The sequence below is a fragment of the Notechis scutatus genome, chromosome 13, assembly GCF_049901735.1.
Source record: "Notechis scutatus isolate UNSWTSFEM ecotype Mainland chromosome 13, rNotScu1.2, whole genome shotgun sequence".
In the NCBI taxonomy this organism is placed as follows: domain Eukaryota; kingdom Metazoa; phylum Chordata; class Lepidosauria; order Squamata; family Elapidae; genus Notechis; species Notechis scutatus.
This window is the reverse complement of record NC_142021.1, coordinates 9,579,444-9,597,640: the sequence shown is the minus strand read 5'-3', so window position 1 is coordinate 9,597,640 and position 18,197 is coordinate 9,579,444. Positions and strand designations below refer to the sequence as shown.

The window sequence follows — 18,197 nt, the reverse complement described above, 5'->3', positions numbered from 1 at the left end:
TCTGACTCTAGGGCACAGTGCTCATCTCCGTTTCTTGGCCCAGGAAGCCAGTGTTGACTAAAGACAATGTCCATGGTCATGTGTCCAGCATGGCTATATGCCAAAGGTGCACAGAATGCTGTTATCTTCCACTGAAGTGGTACCTATTTATCTACTCGTCTTTGCATGCTTTCGAACTGCTAGGTGAGCAAGAGCTAGAGCAAGAAACAGCTCTCCCCATTGCGTGGAGCTCGGGTCTCGAATCTGGGCTGTCAAGTCTCCAGCTCAGTATCTTTAGCTGCTTGTCCCTACTGGCAATATGATGGGTAATAAAGATGGTGGCTAATTCCAGTTGCTGGGGCTGGTTTTTCAACCCAAGTGTCACACGACAGAGTGAGCTCCCATCACTTGCTCCAGCTCCTGCCCATCTAGCAATTCAAAAGCATGCAACTGCGAGTAGATAAATAGCTACCACTTTGGTGGGAAGGTAACAGGGTTCTGTGCACCTTTGGCATATATAGCAACCCCATTGGAGAGAGTTTACCCAGAGTGGTGCAGTGGCCTAGAGGGGGAGCTCTCACCTCACAATCAGGAGGCTGTGAGTTCGATCCTAGGTAGGGGCAGATATTACTCTCTCTGGGCACAATGATATATTATCTGCTGAACAAAGCTCCGCATTGGTGGCAGGAAAGGCATCCGTCCAGTAAACATTCAGTTGCCCAGACTCCACCCCGCAAGGGATTATGTGGTCATTAAAAGAAGATGATTGAAGAGAGTTTACCCAGAGATCCTTCAAGCTGGAACAGCTGTGTCCTCAAGGGACCCTAGACAACTCAAGACAGGGCAGAGAAAGATATATCTTCGGATGTTGAAAAATTGTATTGAGCTATTCAAAGGAACGATGTTTGCTGTTTCACGTCAGCTGAAGGATGAGCCTAGGAGATTACAATACAAAGCCTTTGAAAGCAGAGATGAGAAAATGTCAACCAGAGGGTGCTAACTGGGTCAAAAGATATTAAGGGACAGAACATCAATCAAAGATCAGGGTGAGAGGAGACAAAACAGATGCAGCATCAGCGAAATTAGTTTTCCTTTCCTCCAAGGGAAGATGATGACATTTCCAAGGGATGAATGAAACTAATATTTCTGCTTGGCAATCTTTTCTTTCTTAAAGGTTGACCCAGCAGACAAGACAACTAAGGGGGAGCAGGGCAGGCAGACATATCTTGATTTAAGGCCTATCAGATACCCTAAACCAGGGGTGTCAAAACTCGATTTCATTGAGGGCTGCATCAGGGTTGTTTGACTTCGGGGGGCTGGGTGTGTGTGGCTGTGGTGGGCATGGCCAGCTCAACTTGTATTGGGGGCACCTGTGTGGGCCAAGTGCTAAGGCAGGACTTACCTCAGATCCTCCCTCACTCTCATTATAATCTTCCTTCCTTTTCTTCTTTTTCCTTCCCTTTTCCTTCTCCTTCTTCCTTCCCCTCTTTCCTTATTTTTCCTTCCTTGCTCTCTTCCCATCTTTCTTTCTTGTTCTTTGCCTTTCCTCTTTCCCTTTCTCCTTTCCTGTCCCCTTCTTGCACGCTCAAATGCAAAAGGGGAAACATGTCTCCTTTTGTTTTGTTTATAGTTTGTTTTGATAGCCCTCCACCAGCGAAAACGGAGTCTGGCCTACCAAGCATTGAGGCACCAAGAAAGATCCTGCAAGGAGAGCAGAGATGGCTTCCCATCACGAACAAAGCAACAAATGAATCTAGTGGTCAAATCAAATCATCACCGGATCTACCAATTCTCCGGAACCAGTCCGAACCAGCCAAATCCCACCCCTGGTCTTGATGTAGGAAACCCCAACTGAACACCCAGGGCAAATTATGCTCCATTTTGAGTTCAAATAGAAGCATCAGTTGTCTGGAGTTTGTAACAAGTCAAATATTCCATTTACAATAAACTAATGCGAATGTCTTCCTTGCTGAAGGAACTTCGTCATCAAATTATGATGCCCACCTTAGAATATCTGAGTTTATTTCTGGGGTGTGTGTGTGTGTGTGAAGGCCACAGATCAGTCAATGTCACATATCTTTATTGGTTGTCTACCAGGGGGGCGGGGAGCGAGAAGACTTAAGGCCATGTATTGGATGTTGCCATGAGTGCGTTTGATTTTAACAAAGCTAAAGTAAGATTTTCGTCTCCTTCTCTACTTGCTCTCAGAGGAACTTATTAAAACTTAATGTGTCTGCCTGCCCACAATTTTCGCATGTCAGAAGGTTTTTTGCGTGCCACTGCAGAAGAAGAGATTGTACCACACGTCACTGGATTCACCCGTTCCCTAGTAACAAGGAAGGGGACAACACAAAGTCTTTTTTTGTTTTTCCAGTTGTTCGGGAGACATAAGTGCTTATGGCGCCCACACACCCACCCTCTGCTCATCTCCCCCCCTGCTTAAGTCAAAGCGGGGAGTCTAATTGTAGATGCATGGAAACTGGGTGGTAGGCAATAGCTCATCCAGGTTCTTTGGCTGTTTTGAGAAATGTTTGTAGAGCCGTCCATGTTTAATTAAATGTTTCCCTGGAGCGGGTTAAATAAGACATTTTCTTTTTTGCTTTGCAGTGTTAAGAAACCAAGGCCTGTTGCAGTATGGGCGATTGGTCCTTCCCATTCGTGCTGGCAAAGGTAGCATGCTGTGGGTCCCATCAGCCTGAATGTCCCAAAGGTGCTTTATAAAGGAGGCAACTGGACTTTTTTTTCTATTGAAGACGTTTCGCTTTTCATCCATGAAGCTTCAGCTTTTGCAGGATAGAAAATCCAGTTGCTTCCTGGAAAAGCACCTTTGGGACAACCAAAGGACCAAATCAGACCTCTGGAGGACTGAGAATCTCTACAGATTTTTAGCTATACAATTTGGGATGAACACCCTTGGAACGGTTGTGGGGGTAGCAAAGGCTCCTGCAGACTACAGGAACCAGAAGCACCACTAAGGTGGCTCTGAGGACACAGATAAACCTTGCCAAGCAAGCACACCACAACAGAGGAAAACAGACCTCCTCTTTGGATGACTTCAATGTTCATTTCCATTGCCCTCTCTCATTTCCTGCCTGGAAGATCTCTTTGGTTATTCTGCCCCTCCCTTCCCCCACAAAAGAAATGATGGAGAGGAGCATCAGCTGGCAAGCGACCAAGAGACAACCCAGCTCTGTGTCCTCCTAAATATTCAGTTCCCTTTGTCATTTTGTCATGTTTTCCACCGGATAATGAGACATCCAATGTTATCATAATTGTTTGGTCTGACGGTAGGGAAGCTCTTGAAGATCTATCAGCGGGGAAAGGATGGTAGCAATACAGAAATAAAAGCAGAGAAATGAAAGGAAAATGGTTGTTCCTGATTTTTATTTTATTTTATTTTAAATCTCTGCAGAATCAGGCATTCAGGCTGTCTCTTGAACCCGTCCATGCTGGCATTGAGCAATGGATCCACTTATTCAAAGTGGGAGGTCTCACCTGGAACACAGGTATGGGGAGGTATCTCATAGGCTTGGTGGTTAATGCAGTTTGTACATGAAGGAAGGTGGACGCCTTTTACCATTAAAAAAATTAGATAAATGGCAACAGGCTGTTAAAGAATCTAGACTCTGGGGGAGGGCAGAGAGATACAGGATTATGAGTTCTCCTCAATTTAAGACTACAGGTAGTGCTCAAATTACAACCATTTGTTTAGTGACCATTTGAAGTTACAGCCACACTGCAAAAAGTGAGTTATGACCATTTTTTATACTTACTACCAATATAGCAACCCCATAATCAAAATTCAGATACTTGGCAACCGACTCATATTTACGACGGTTGCAGTGTCCCGGGGTCACATGATCCCCTTTTGTGACCTTCTGACAAGCAAAGTCCATGAGGGGGCCAGATTCAATTTACAACCATGTGATTAACTGCAGTGATTCACTTTGCGACCATGTTGCCGGCTTAATAACTGCAATGATTCACTTAACAACGGTGACAAGAACGGTAGCAAAATGGGGCAAAAGTTACTTAAGAGCTTAGCAAACAGAAATTTAGGGCTCAATTTTGGTCGTAAGTCGAGGACTACCCGTAAGGGCAGACCCATCTAGATCAGGGGTCTTGGCAACTTTAAGACTTGTGGACTTCAACTCCCAGAGTTCCTCAGCCAGCTTTGCTGAGGAATTCTGGGAGTTGAAGTCCACAAGTCTTAAAGTTGCCAAGGTTGGAGAGCCTTGCTCTAGGTTGCATTCTGCTCTCCAAGGTGCTGAAAGGAAATATGGCTTCAGCACCTTGGAGAGCAGCATTGCAACCTTGATGGGTTGAAAGGACTCAAATCTTCTCTGGTGTTCCAGGTGATCCTGAGTTTGTTATGTTGCAAAAGACCTGAGGTCATTTTGAAGAGTAAGATGTCAGCAGTGGGGTTTGCCTGAAAGGAAGACTTGCCAGCCAACCTGGTAGAAGCTTGCAGATTGTCTGCCCTTACATAGCCTACATCAGGTCTTGTTGCTTGCATTAATAAATCATTAGTGGTGCTCAGTTAAAGGAAGAGGGTAGAAGATTCAGATTGCAAAGCCATCAATCTGAAAAACAAATTTATCCAATAGAGCAGCAGCTACCATTATTATTTTGTTTATGTACTTTTTTTTAAAAAAAAAACCTTAATTCTTTAATGGTCTTATGCTATATTAGAGAGGAGGTCCACCGAAAAGGAAAGCAGGAGAGATTAGATGATATCTATTGGGAATTAGCACTGCAAACAACCAGAAACATAATTCATCTTTTCACATATTGAAAAATTCTGGATTTCTAGTTAAACTACTTTTCCCTTGAAAGTTACCTCAAAATGTATAAATATTTATAAATATTTATACATTGGATAAATATTGTATAAAGCATTGTATAAATATTTAATCATCTTCCTTCCTTCCTCCCTTCCTCCCCACTCCCCCTCACTCTATCCTTCCTTCTTTTCCTTCCTTCCTTCCTTCCTTCCTTCCTTCCTTCCTTCCTTCCTTCCTTCCTTCCTTCCTTCCTTCCTTGTCTTCCTTCCTTTTCTTCCTTCCTTCTTTGTTTTCTCTCCCCTCTTCCCTCTTCCCTTTTCCTTCCTTCCTCCTCCTCCTCCTCCTCCTCCTCCTCCTCCTCCTCCTCCTCCTCTCTCTCTCTCTCTCTCTCTCTCTCTCTCTCTCTCTCCCTCCCTCCCTCTCCCCCTCTCTCTCCCACCATGTTTAATCCACTAAAATTCTAACCTGGCTCAAACACACGAGTGTTTTATGACACATGAAATAATAATGGAAAGAAACCAACTCCGCTCCTTTAGGGTCTGGCAAAATGACAATTAAAAAACAGATAGGAATTACATTATTTGGTCAGTTAATTAGTTAGTTGAGTAATGGCTTGGCGCTGAAGTCTCTGGAGAGTTATATCGGGCCCATAGCGTATGCCACGGATTCACTCTACTTAATGAATGGAAGGAAATTTGTTTTATTGTTCAGGAGCTGTTATTCTTAATGGATCTGAGAGACAGGCTAGAAATATGCTACTGCCAAGGTAGGATTGATTCTGAACAGCTGGCAATGGCCAGGGTCTGAGAGAAGATTTAATTTGGAATCACGTTAGGAATGCGCCCTTGTGCTTTTAACCATGTTAGTGAACGGATGGCTTACATCCTGATGAGCAAAGCTATGAATGCATGCAATCAGATAGACGCCAAACTACTGTAAACTCGAACATATTAGAGTCATGAATTGAATAGTAAACCAGTCATTATTCATAAGTGTGACTTGGATTTCTCTCTCTCTCTCTCTGTCTCTGTCTCTCTCTCTCTGTGTGTGTGTCTGTCTGTCTGTCTGTCTCTCTCTCTGTCTGTCTCTCTCTCTCTCTGTCTCAGTCTCTCTGTCTCTCTCCCTGTCTCTCTCTGTCTCTCTGTCTCTTTCTCTCTGTGTCTCTGTCTCTCTCCCTCTCTCCCTCAGTCTCTCTCTCTCTCTCTGTCTCTGTCTGAGACTCTCTCTCTCTTTCTCTGTCTCTCTCCCTCCCTCCTTCCCCTCCTCTCTCTCTCTCTCTCTCTGTCTCTGTCTCTCAGTCTCTCTCTCTCTCTCCCCCTCCCTCCTTCCCCTCTTCTTTGTCTGTCTCTGTCTCTCCCTGTCTCTCTCCCTCTCTGTCTCTCTGTCTCAGTCTCTCTCTCTCCCTCCCTCCTTCCCCTCCTGTCTGTCTCTGTCTCTCTCCGTCTCTCTCCCTCTCTGTCTCTCTGTCTCAGTCTCTCTCTCTCTCCCTCCTTCCCCTCCTGTCTGTCTCTCTCTGTCTCTTTCTATGTCTCTAAGTCTGTCTGTGTCTCTGTCCATCTGTCTCTCTCCCTCTGTCTCTGTATGTGTGTCTCTCTCTCCCTTCCTCTCTCTCCCTGTCTCTGTTTGTCTTTCTCTCTCTCTCTCTCCCTCCCCCCTCTCTCTGTCTCTGTCTCTCTCAAAACGGAACAGAAAAAAACCCCTCGACTTACAACAGTTCATTTACTGACCATTCAGTGTTACAACAGGGCTGAAAAATGTGACTCATTGCCCTTTTTTTTTCATAGTTACGACTGTTGCAGCATCCCCGTGGTCATAGGATCAAAATTCACCCACTTGGCAACGGGTACATCTTTATGACGATCGCGCAGTGTCCCATGGTCACGTGATTTCCCCCTTTGCGACCTTCTGACAAGCAAAGCCAATGGGGAAGCTGTATTGGCTTCACCACCGGGTTACCAACTTATCAACTTGCAGGGATTCACTCAGCAACCGTGGCAAGAAAGGTCATAAAACGGGGCAAAAGTTGCTTAACAAATGTCTCAATTAGCAACATAGGTTTTGGGTGTAACTGTAGTCGTAAGTAGAGGATTAACCTTTACCAGAGTTGGAAGGGACCTTGGAAGTCATCTAGTCCAACCTCCGGCTCAAGCAAGAAATCCTATATTTCCAGAGGAATAATTGCAGACTACAGGAACCATTTGCATCCCTCAGGCGACCCTGAGGACACAGATAAACCTCCAAGTGGCCTGAACGACCCTCTAAAAGGATGCAAATGACCAGCTTTCTGCAAGGAGTATAAATCCTTCCATTCCCCACCATCCAGTCAGAGCTGAAGAAGCTTCTTGGATGAGAAGTGAATTGTACTCAAAAGAAGAAGAAAAAACAAGAAAGTCCAGTTGCCTCCTGAAAAAGCAGCTTTGGGACAACCATGATCTGGAGGACGGAGAATCTCTACAGACTAAGAAACCCTCTACCATTTTAGAGAAATGGCTGCCCAAACTCTTCTTAAAAACCGCCGGTAATGGAGCATCCATAACTTCTGGAGGCATTGCATTTTTATTTTTATTTTGCTTGGGGTTGGCTCTTCTATCAGAGGAAAGATTCTTTTGTTTAATTGCCTTTCAGGGTATGCAAAGAACACGCAAGACAAAATATTAATTGTTGTGAACGTACATGTGCAGACAAACCCACAGGGAAAAAGAGTTTGTGCCTCGACTTGATGGACTCCATAAAAACCTTTGCTTGCTCACCGGAAGCCAAAATTCTCAGTCTAAAATGGGCAAGGGGGTGTCTGGCATGAAGTGTTTCCATAGCAACTGCAGTCATAAGAGAGCTGAAAACCCGAACAGAGAGGGCGGGGGTGGTGGTCATAATATAATTATGAAACAAGTGTTCTATGCTTTTATTTATACAGAAACAGTGTCTTTGGTGCACCATTCATTGTCAAACAAAGGAACCCCAAAGACAAGAAAGCATTGTCAACAAATTCAGTACAAACTCGATAAGCAATTTTTAAATATTTTTCTTTTCTTTTTTTCTACAAACTTTGTACACTTTTATTTGCAAGCCCTTACAAATGCAGACAGGATTGTTGTTAACCGGTGCTTTTCAATCGTTCTTTCAATATGCAACGCTTCTGATTGTGTGCCTTGTTAACTGCCTGGAATTATTTGATTAAGATGAACAGCCTCCTCAGATTTGCAGAATGAAACAAACGAACAAACGAATAAACAAGGAGCAACACATTAGGTCAAAAGGAGGACAACACCTAACAGAAGGCACTTCTGAATGCGTTCAAAATTGTTGGTGTCATTTTTGTAGGCTGCCCAAAGCTGCATTGCACGAGATGGGCGGCCTTATAAATATGATTCATTAATAAATAGGGAATGAAAAGCTTTGTGTTTCTTCCTAACAGATTTAGCTGACCCTACACTATCGTCTTAGTAACTGCGGGATAGAGAGAGAGAAAATTTAAAACTTAGAGGATCAAAGGGAAAACTTGAGAAATTAGATAAATGAAGGCGATTCTATTCCCAACAGCCATAAAACTCCAGGAATATGGAAGAAAATTTGTATAAGATGTTTTACAGGTAGCATTTTCCCCCCGACAAGAATAACAAGAATGTTCAAGAATAAATCTGAAAAATGTTGGAAATGTCATCAGACACCTGGCTCATATTACCATATGTGGTGGACTTGTGTGGATGCTAAAAAATACTGGACTAAAATCCACATGTGGTTGGAAAGAATGACAAAAAAACATATAGATTTGAAACCAGAGATATTTTTATTGGGAATTTTACCTGAAATATAAAGACTTGAAATACCTGATTGTAAACGTGTTGACGGCAGCTAGGATTGTATTTGCTAAAAACTGGAAAAATGAGAAAATACCATCACAGGAGGAAATCATTAAGAAAATATTGGAATGTGCTGAAATGAGTAGATTGACATTTGAAATTAGAGAACAAGAGGATAAACAATTTTATAAAATTTGGGATCTTTTCTATCAATGGTTGGATAATAAAATACAGTAATGAAATATGTAGACTTTTAGAAAATAATAAATATATAAAGATGTACTTCTTTTTTATTATATCTACCAAATGTTTTTAGGACAGATTTGGGATGATAATATGAACTAATAATAATATAATATAAACTAATAATATAAAATAAACTAAGTAAATTATGATTATCTTGTAAAACATGAATAAATTAAAGTATAGTCAAATGATTAATAATGATACTAAGGTATTTAGTTTTTGATTGAAAATATGAGATTATATGCAGTGCAATTGTAATTGAAGACTACGAAATGGAAGCACAAAACAATTTGTAAACCAACCGGCACACTGTATGTACACCTATGGAAGATAGCTTGATGTTTTTATGTTTTGTTTGTTTATGTTTGTTTTTAAAAACCAATAAAAAATTTTTTTTAAAAAAACTCCAGGAATATGGCAGGGCAGTTGGACAATGAAAGGTTTTTCTAGCATATTATTTGACATGTGTGGTCAGAACCTCAAAATTACATATAATATGGGCTTCATTTGAACAAAAGAGCCAGCTGAGAACTACATAAGCGGTTATCATATCTGATTGGTGTAATGATTTGTGTTTTCTTACAATTGTGCCTTTTATTCTACTTTGTAGCACACTGCCTTTTATTGTTTCTATATTTTACAGTATTCAGAAATGGTTCAATAGGTAACAGCTATTTAACTGCACAGTCAGCCAGGTGTTGAGGCTGCATTTGGGATCTTGATCCAACTTTCAAGTCCTCAAGTTTGTATTATTACTATTACTATTATTATTACTATTTAATCTTTAGTGAGGTTCACAGCCTTTGGAGCTGGTTGGTAGCTCAACAGCTCGAGTCCTAACCAAGGACCTAGGAACTGTTCGGGTAGCGTCGGAGGATATAAGCTGTTCCAAGTATGGTGGTTTTTTGTGGAATCGGGGTATTCAAGTCTGATAAATTCAGGATTATAATATTATTATTATTAATCACACAATCAACCAGATGTTCAGACTGGATTTGGCATTTTTGTCTACCTACCAAGGACCTGGAATAGGCAAATCTGGATGTTTCATGGTGTTAACAGAGATCGCCGCAGGATGGAAGCTGTTCCAAGTAAAGCTGCCTTCTGCAATTGACTGATGGTAAATGTGTCAATGCCAGCAATGGTGTTCAAGTGGTGCTCCAGTTGACTAGGGACTGCACCCAAGGTGCCTATGACTAATGGTACTACCCTTGTTTGCCTTTGCCATAGTCATTCTATTTCTATTTGTAGGTCTTTGTATTTTGTTATCTTCTCCAGTACTTTCTTTTCTCTTCTGCTAACTCCAGGCATTGCCACATCCACTTTTTGGTCTTTCTTATCAACAACTGTTAAATCTGGGGTGGTATGTGGTAGGGGCCTGTCTGTCTGGATTCTGAAGTCCCAGAGCAATTTAATGTTTCATTTTCTATTACTTTTTCTATTTTATGGTCCCACCAGTTCTTGCTTACAAGCAAATGATATTTCTTGCAGATCGTCCAATGCACCATTGTTGCGACTTTGTCATCATCATCATCATCCTATTTACACTGGTGGTTTTCATTCTGCTTGTCCAAAAAGAAAGCGGCTTAGTACAATATTTAAACCGTGGCTTTTTGCAGGTTGTTTCTTTCTAAGTCCCTAGTTAGAAGAATGCAGAGAATTTAATTCAGCAACCTCTGGAGAGGGATAGTTCAGACATAGCTCAAAGAAACTACATTTCCTGGAGGTTGATCAACGCAGGTGACACTCCAGAGCCGTGCTGGTGAATTTCATTGTGCCTCCTCCTGCTTGAAATAGTTAGCAGGCCAATGGCTAAGGGATGGCGAGAAGATGTGATTGGAAGGGGAAGGGGTGGGGGGAAAGAGTTTTGGAAAATCTCAAATACAGAAAGTGGGAGCAGCTCTACATTCACATTATTCCACAATTCTTCCTTGATCTTGAAAGAATTAGGTCATAGAATATCAGGGCTGGAAGGGATCTTGGAGGTCTTCTAGTCCAACCCCTGCTCAAGCAGGAAACATTATACCATTTCAGACAAATGGCTGTCCAGTCTCTTCTTTTAAAAAAAATGTTGGATGGAGCTGTCCAGTCTCTTCTTAAAAGCCTCCAGTGATGGAGCACCCAAAATGCCTGGAGACAAACCATTGCACTGGTTAATTGTTCTCACTGTCAGGAAATTTCGCTTCTGGGTTGGATCAGTTTCCATCCATTACTTTTGTTGTGGTTTGCCGGCAGCCGGTGCAGATGGCAGCGGTATCGGACAGTGAGGATGAAAGGGAACCAGTCAGGGAGTCTGGAGAGGACTCGGACGAGGGTCCTGCATCCGATGCAGGGATGGGACCAGGACCATCTGAGAGTGGGGTGCTGCCTTTGGAATCTGGCAGCAGTGAGGCAGAGGAACAAGGGGAGCCTGTTACCAGTGGGCGTATGCGCAGAGCTGCTAGAAGGTGAGAGCAGCTGAAACAGAAGGAACAACTCGGGAATAAGGCTGGGAGGGGATTGCCACTCCCATCAGGGATAAAAGTCAGTCCTCAATGACAAAGAACTTTGCAGGAAGAAAGCAGTTCAGTACTCTCTTGAGTCCTTCATGAAGCTCTATACTCTGGTCAGTTTTTTCTGGGTTTTGGGGTTGGTTTATGTTAGCCTTAGCCTTCTGTTTCTTGGCAGCATTCGACAGCACTGAAAAGCATGTTCTTATCTGGAGGAACTGTGCCTGATGAGTTTTGGCTGGGAATGCAAGTAATTCCCAGCGTCGCATTAAAAAAGTGTTACTTTAAAATTCAGTTTGTGTTTTATTACGTTTGACGAAGCCTGGGTCAGAACAACTATCTCGTCCTGCCTTCTCATGCTTTGGAGAATAGGTCAATTTCCTCTTCTCTGTGACAGCTTCTGAAGTACTGGAAGATGGCTAACATGTCATCCATAGACCTTCTTACCATTAAACTAGACCAGAGATGGTGATTCTTCATATGTTTTAGCCTCCAGACCACAAATCATCTTTGTTGCTCTTCTCTACATTCTACAGCAGTGGGATTCAAAAATTTTAACCCACGGTTCTGTGGGTGTGGCTTGGTGGGCATGGCAGGGGAAGGATACTGTAAAATCCCCATTCCCTCCCCACCCCACTAACCTGCTTTCCAGCTCCGTTCTCCTGTGCAGGGCAACCAAAGACCCAGCCAGATAACAAGATAATCAGAGTTGGAAAGGACCATATAGGTCATCTAGTCCAACCCCCTGCCCAAGTGGGAGACCCTACACCATTTCTGACAAATGGCAGTCCAGTCTCTTCTTGAAAGCCTCCAGTGGAGAAGCTCCCACAACTTCTGAAGGCAGCTTCTGTTCCATCGCTTGATTGTTCTGTCAAAAAATTTCTCCTTATTTCCAGGTTGAATCTCTCCTGGATCAGTTTCCATCCATTATTCCTTGTCTGGCCTCCGGGTGCCTTGGAAAATAGCTTGACCCCCTTCATCCTCTCTGTGACAGCCCCTCAAATATTGGAAGATGCTCTCCTGTCTCTCCTGGTCCTTCTCTTCACCGGACTAGCCATGCCCAGTTCCTGCAACCGTTCATTGTATCTTTTAGCCTCCAGTTCCCAGCCGACCAGTTGAGACTCAATGGGAGGCAGAGAACAGGTGGGGGCGGGGCCAATCAGAGGTGGCGTTTTCCGGTTCTCTGAACTACTCAAAATTTCTGCTACCGGTTCTCCAGAACTGGTCAGAACCTGCTGAATACCACCTCTGTCTTTCTAGGGTCTCAACATCTTTTTTACATCATGGGGACCAGAGGACGACGCAGTATTTCAAGTGTGGCCTCCCCAATGCAGTATAAGCTGCAGTGATTCAACCCATTCTATTTATTTCAACTTCCTCCTATTACCCAGGACAAGAAGTAGAATTTATCCTGCCCTTCCGCTCTTCCCCCAAACAGCCATTTTTCTCTTTTCCTTTTTTTTTTTTTTCCAAAGCAGGTGGGAAAACAATTCAGCAGAGGACAAAAGGTACAAAAGAAGCATAGGGGGCTAAATGGAAATTTGTTCCAAAGTCAACATTGTGCTTTTGGCAGGCTTTGAAAATGCAAAGTGGCATTAGATGCAGAGTTTGAGTGCCAATATTTGAAATCGGCTAAACCCACAATTGTTCAATCAAGAACCAGCTTTTAAGCGCAAGGCCAGCCCACTGAATGCAAGAAGGGATTTTATATCCATCTATCATATATACAGTATATACAGTATATACAGTACATACAGTATATACAGTATATACAGTATACACACACATATACATACATACATATACATATACATATACATATACATACATACATACATACATACATATATATATATGTTTTCTGAGATTTTCGCGGGTATTTGTATGTGGACCAGGCCATGTGGTCCTGTCCACCATTAAACCTTCCAAACAGCCTCCACGTTTCCAGTGTCTTTTTCCCCACTTGGAACTGAACCCAGAAGAATATTTCTTTCAACAATAGATAGGTAGGTAGGTAGGTAGGTAGACATAGATATAGGCATATAGAGATAGATAGATAGATAGATAGATAGATAGATAGATAGATAGATAGATAGATGACAGTTACTTCTCTGAGATCATATAGGTTCTCCTGTTTGAGCAAGGGGCTGGAGTAGAATATCTCCAAGGTCCCTTCCCAGAGGTAGGATTCTACCAGTTCGCACCTATTCGCCAGAACCGTTAACATTCTAAGCAGTTCGGAGAACCGGTTGTTAGAAGAAATTACTGGCCTAATCCTGTAAGGAAGGCAGGAAGGAAACATTCTGGTGTTGCTTACAGAAACTGCCTCTCCGTTAACCCTTATTACATTCTTGGCAGGACTAGAATTCCTATCTCAGGAACTTCTCTGGAGGTTTTTTTTCCTCCTTTACTGGTACTTTGCTTGTGTGGAGTGACCATTCAAAGTTACAATGGCACTGAAAAAAGGGACTTATGACCGTTTTTTCACACTTACGACTGTTGCAGCATCCCCACAGTCATGAGAGGCCAGGCGAAGAGATGCGCGCTTCAATGTGTGTGATATTGAGTTGGCCACGCGCAGCCAATGACATGACCACCAAGCCATGTCCATTCAGTCACATGACCACCAAGCCCTGTCCACTCAGTCACATGACCACCAAGCCACGCCCACAGAATCGGTTGTTAAAAAATTTGAATCCCACCCCTGTCCCAGCTCTATTCTGTTTCTGAAAATAGCAGGGGGAGGAAAAAGGGAAGTCTAGAGAAAAGGGGGGAGGGGGAGAAAGAAAGAAAAGGACTGAATTCCGAGTCTTTTTAGCACAATAGAGCAAAATAATGGCATAATCTACAACTCTTTATCAGATTACAACCAAGGGAGACCTTTGATGCTGCTCCTCTCCCTCCCCCCTCCCTTCACTAAAACCCCGCCCCCTTTTCCTCTCCTCGCTCCTCTCCGGGCTTCCCATTCGGGATCGCACTTTCGCCACCCCTCCCCGCGGCGTCTTTTTTTTACACCTTCAATGAATTCCCATCTTCGTTCTTTACACAAAACCACACAACCGCTTTGCTTCTTCAAACGCCTGGTTCGGGCTTTTCCCCCCTTCTCTCAAACCGCCTCGGCTCGTGACGAATCGGCCGAGGAGGTCTTTTTCGAATCTGCGGGGCCGCCGAAACACTTCCGGTTGTTCCAGTCCTCGGACCGGAAGTTGACGCCCGCCATTTTCTCGCTGTGGATGGCGGCGTCAGGGAGGCCGCAGCGGCCACTGCCCGGCGCGGGGTCGCGGTGAGGCGACTCCGGGGCGGCCTCTTCCTTCTCCTCCTCCTCCGGTTTTCGAGCGGCGACTTCTTCGGGCCATGTACACCGGCCGGGCGAGCGGGGCCGAGGCCTCGGCGGCGCCTGCCGGACGGTCGGTGGGAACGCTCCCGTTAGCAGCGGCGGCGGCGGCGGCTTCTTCGCCCAGCGGCCCCAGCGGCGGCGAAGGCGGGAGCGGCGGAGGCGGCGGCGGGGTGGTCGTCGGTGGCCGCGTGGAGCTGCTAGTCTTCGGCTACGCCTGCAAGCTGTTCCGCGATGACGAGAAGGCGCTCCAGCAGGAACAAGGCCGCCACCTGATCCCCTGGATGGGCGAGGCCTCCATCATGATCGATAGGTCGGTGCACAGCAACCCCCCCGCCCGACTATCGCTGCTCTCGTTGTGCTTCTTCTCCTACTGCTTCTGACGGTCCTCTCGCCCTCCTTGTGGCCCTGGTGGTTCTCTGGGGAGGGGAGGGTGGAAAGGCGGAGGGGGGGGGGAATTGCCGGGGATCCTCTGCCAAGCAGGACTCGGGAGAGCAGGGCCCAGGCGAGGAAAGGCTTTTATTATCCCTGCCTTCTCCTACGAAGAGGGCTGGGCTGCAGTTCCCCCATCTCTTGTCTGGTTTCCCTGGCTGCTTTCACAAGGCTGGGTTACAGCTCCCATCTGTGTCCAGTGTCCCTGTCTGATTTCAGGCAGGTTGGACTACAACTCCCATCCCCGTCTGTCTTCCCTGGCTGATTTCAGTCAGCCTGGACTGCAACTCCCATCCCCGTCCAGCATCCCTGGCTGCTTTCACACAGGCTGGACTACATCTCCCATGGTTTATGGTTTTGCGATATGCTGGATTACAACCCCCATCCTGGCTGCTTCTGGATAACCTACGCTAAACGAATACTTCCATTTAGTTGTTCCGCGTTATAAATCTATAGGTAACACATCAGTGATATGTTGAATTACAATTCCCATCATCCACCGCCTCCCCGGTGATCCCTACATACTGGACTACAACTCCCACTGGCCCATCTGTCCAGGTTGGAGATGGATGCCAAGGCCCCATAATTCCAATAAAATTGGGGGAAAAAACAAAAAAAAATGATTTTTGTTCACTGTTGTAGAAGGAATTCCCAAGATTACCAGTAAAAAAAAAATCTCTATTAGGTTGTTGTAACCACATAATATTGTACAGTGTGTTTGGTTTTGTGTAAACAATCTCATATAATTCCAGCTGTTGGAAAAGCTGTACTTCAAGCTACTGCGAGTTCTTGGTGAATCACAAATCTTGCCATCACTTGGTTGTAATACCAGGGCATAAATATAATACTGTATATATAAAATACTGTAACCTTAAAAAAAACTTATTAGTGGAAGTGCTAACTCACCGTTCAACTTTTAAAAAAAATCTGCAAATACAATTTCTGAGTAGCTTTCAGAAATCATGCTTTGGACTATACTTACCTATGTCAGTTTGTTTATGAGAGATGCTTGGGTAGAGATGTCTCCCCAAAAAGGCTGCTAGTTTTTGGGTGCACATGTAGAAAGTTTGGTTTGGTAAAAGCAGCTTTCAAAGGAACAATAATTATGTATAAAACATGTGGTTTTAATACTGAGACCGCCCACTAAAACAAATCCTTCACGTATTTGAATGGCTTTAGACCATGAAATCTACCTACTTTTAAAGTGGCTTGGTTTTTGATGGAAGAGACCAGCATGGCTACTCCTCTGAAGTTGGGCGTGGTAAGGCTTCTATAATAGATTTTTTTTAAAAACAGATTAAGAGCTTCCCTTGAATTCTGCCTAGCTAGCCAAGGCACAGCATGTATTTTTAAAAATTGTAAATTTTAGATTCCAGCAAAGCCACCTTTGGAAATCTAGAAAGCGCCAAGGTTTATCTAATCTAGATAAATCTAGAAAGCTTTGTCTTGAGCCTTAATCTGATCCAGATAAATCTAGATGACCCTTCCTCACCTCCCCATGTTCTCTTCCTCCTTGGCAGAGGATTGCTGTGTTGTTTACATTCCCTCCACCTTGAAGGAGTGGGTCCTATATAAAACTCGGGTTGGAGTACCCTCTTTTCAAACCAAAGTCTTTAATGACTCCTGTTACAAATAGAAGGAAGACTATTTGCATCTCCGAATGCTTATCCTAGCAAAAACATACTCTCTAGGGTGGTAAAGTTAATCCCACAATCTGTTATGCAGTACGGCCTTTATGCCCAGGTCATTTTTTTTCTTCCCGAGTTTCCAATAAATGATGTAAAGCTACAGTCCAAGGTTAATGGCTTGTACAAGTGATTCTTGCATTCTCATCCTTCCCTGCTACAATTCATTCATGAATCTTTGTTTTGTTGTGGGTTTTCCTCCCCCCCACCCCTTTAGAGTAGCGTAGTAGCAATCTTTGTAATGGTCCTGTAGAGAAGGTTAAACAGGTTTAGTGGCTGACTGTTTTAAAATCCTCCAGGGAATTTGACGTTTGACAAAGTAGAAGCTTAGTTTCCGAATTCCTAATACTCTAATTCACTTAGGGCAGTAATGCTGCTTTTAGCGTGATGGAAGTTGTTGCGTGTATTGGCTACGCTTGTATGGCTTCTGGCAAAAAACCTTGGTTTTCATTGATTTGTAGATAGATGTTCCAGCTGTTTAGTTTAATAGTATTTGCAGCTTCATGGAAACTTGTTTTATTACCACAAAATGGTACAGAATTTAGATAATGGTTCCTGTAATGCTGTTATGCATGGGGACTCCTGCTATTTAAAGCTAAAACTGACAGGTGATTCTTTGTCTGGTTGTAATTTCATTGTTTTGGAAGATCAAAGCGTTTTCTATTGGCATTTAGTGAAAAAATGGATAGCCAAAGGGACTGAAACGGCATTGTTGTTAGCACAATTCCCCTAGTGTAAATGCAAAGAGAGTCTGAAGGCTTTGGTTTGAAAAGAGTGTGGCATATTGTTAGAGCTTGCTTCTTCCATTTTTGCTTTACACAAGCTTTATAAGTTTACAAGATCCCAATTCCCAAACCAAATCCTACCGGCGACAATACAAAACTCGTTAATGAGTTTTAGCGAAACCTTAAAATGAATTTTCTTTAAACATTTAAAACAAAAACGTACTCTTGATAACACATGACATATGTCTTGTATTAGGTTATGTGGCAATATTTTGTTACTTCCCAGAATCAAATCAAAATGTAAATTAAGCATTGATTTGATAATTCAGCTTCATGGTCATCAGTCAGAACAATAGCACATATCAGCCAATGCTCTTTCACAGTTTCTGATAGGGCAAGTTAGCTGAAAACTGTAAAAATGGTAGAAGCAAGCTATGCATATGCTCATGATCTTTTGTTATATTACATTTGTAAATTAAGGAGGTTTGATATATTTAGTCACAATAGAAAACTGGCTCTAAATTATTGATTGATAATTCTTTCAGAGCGGTTGTTTTGGTTTTTTTTTACCTTGCTCTCTCTGGAATTGTTTGTTTTCGAGGAAGCAATAATGACATTGAGAGGATTATATCTTAGAAGAAAATGCCTTTTTATTCACAAGTCTGTTTTAAAAAAATAATAATAATAAAGTTTCCTCCTTACATTAGTTTCCATCTAACAAGC

At 43.3% G+C, this 18,197-nt stretch overlaps 1 protein-coding gene across 6 annotated transcripts in view; it reads left to right on the top strand.

Moving 5' to 3' along the window:
* The first annotated feature begins 14,482 nt into the window (after positions 1–14,482).
* The window catches only part of SFSWAP (splicing factor SWAP), a 96,230-nt gene continuing 92,515 nt past the window's right edge, over positions 14,483–18,197 (top strand). For 2 of the 6 annotated variants that reach the window (XM_087942953.1, XM_087942952.1), the window contains exon 1: positions 14,486–14,945. In XM_087942953.1, coding sequence (XP_087799079.1) covers positions 14,653–14,945 — 293 coding nt within the window. In that variant the 5' untranslated portion in view covers positions 14,486–14,652. Of the gene's footprint in view, positions 14,946–18,197 lie in introns of all 6 variants that reach the window. The other 4 variants (XM_087942957.1, XM_087942956.1, XM_087942958.1 and 1 more) reach the window with 4 other exon arrangements.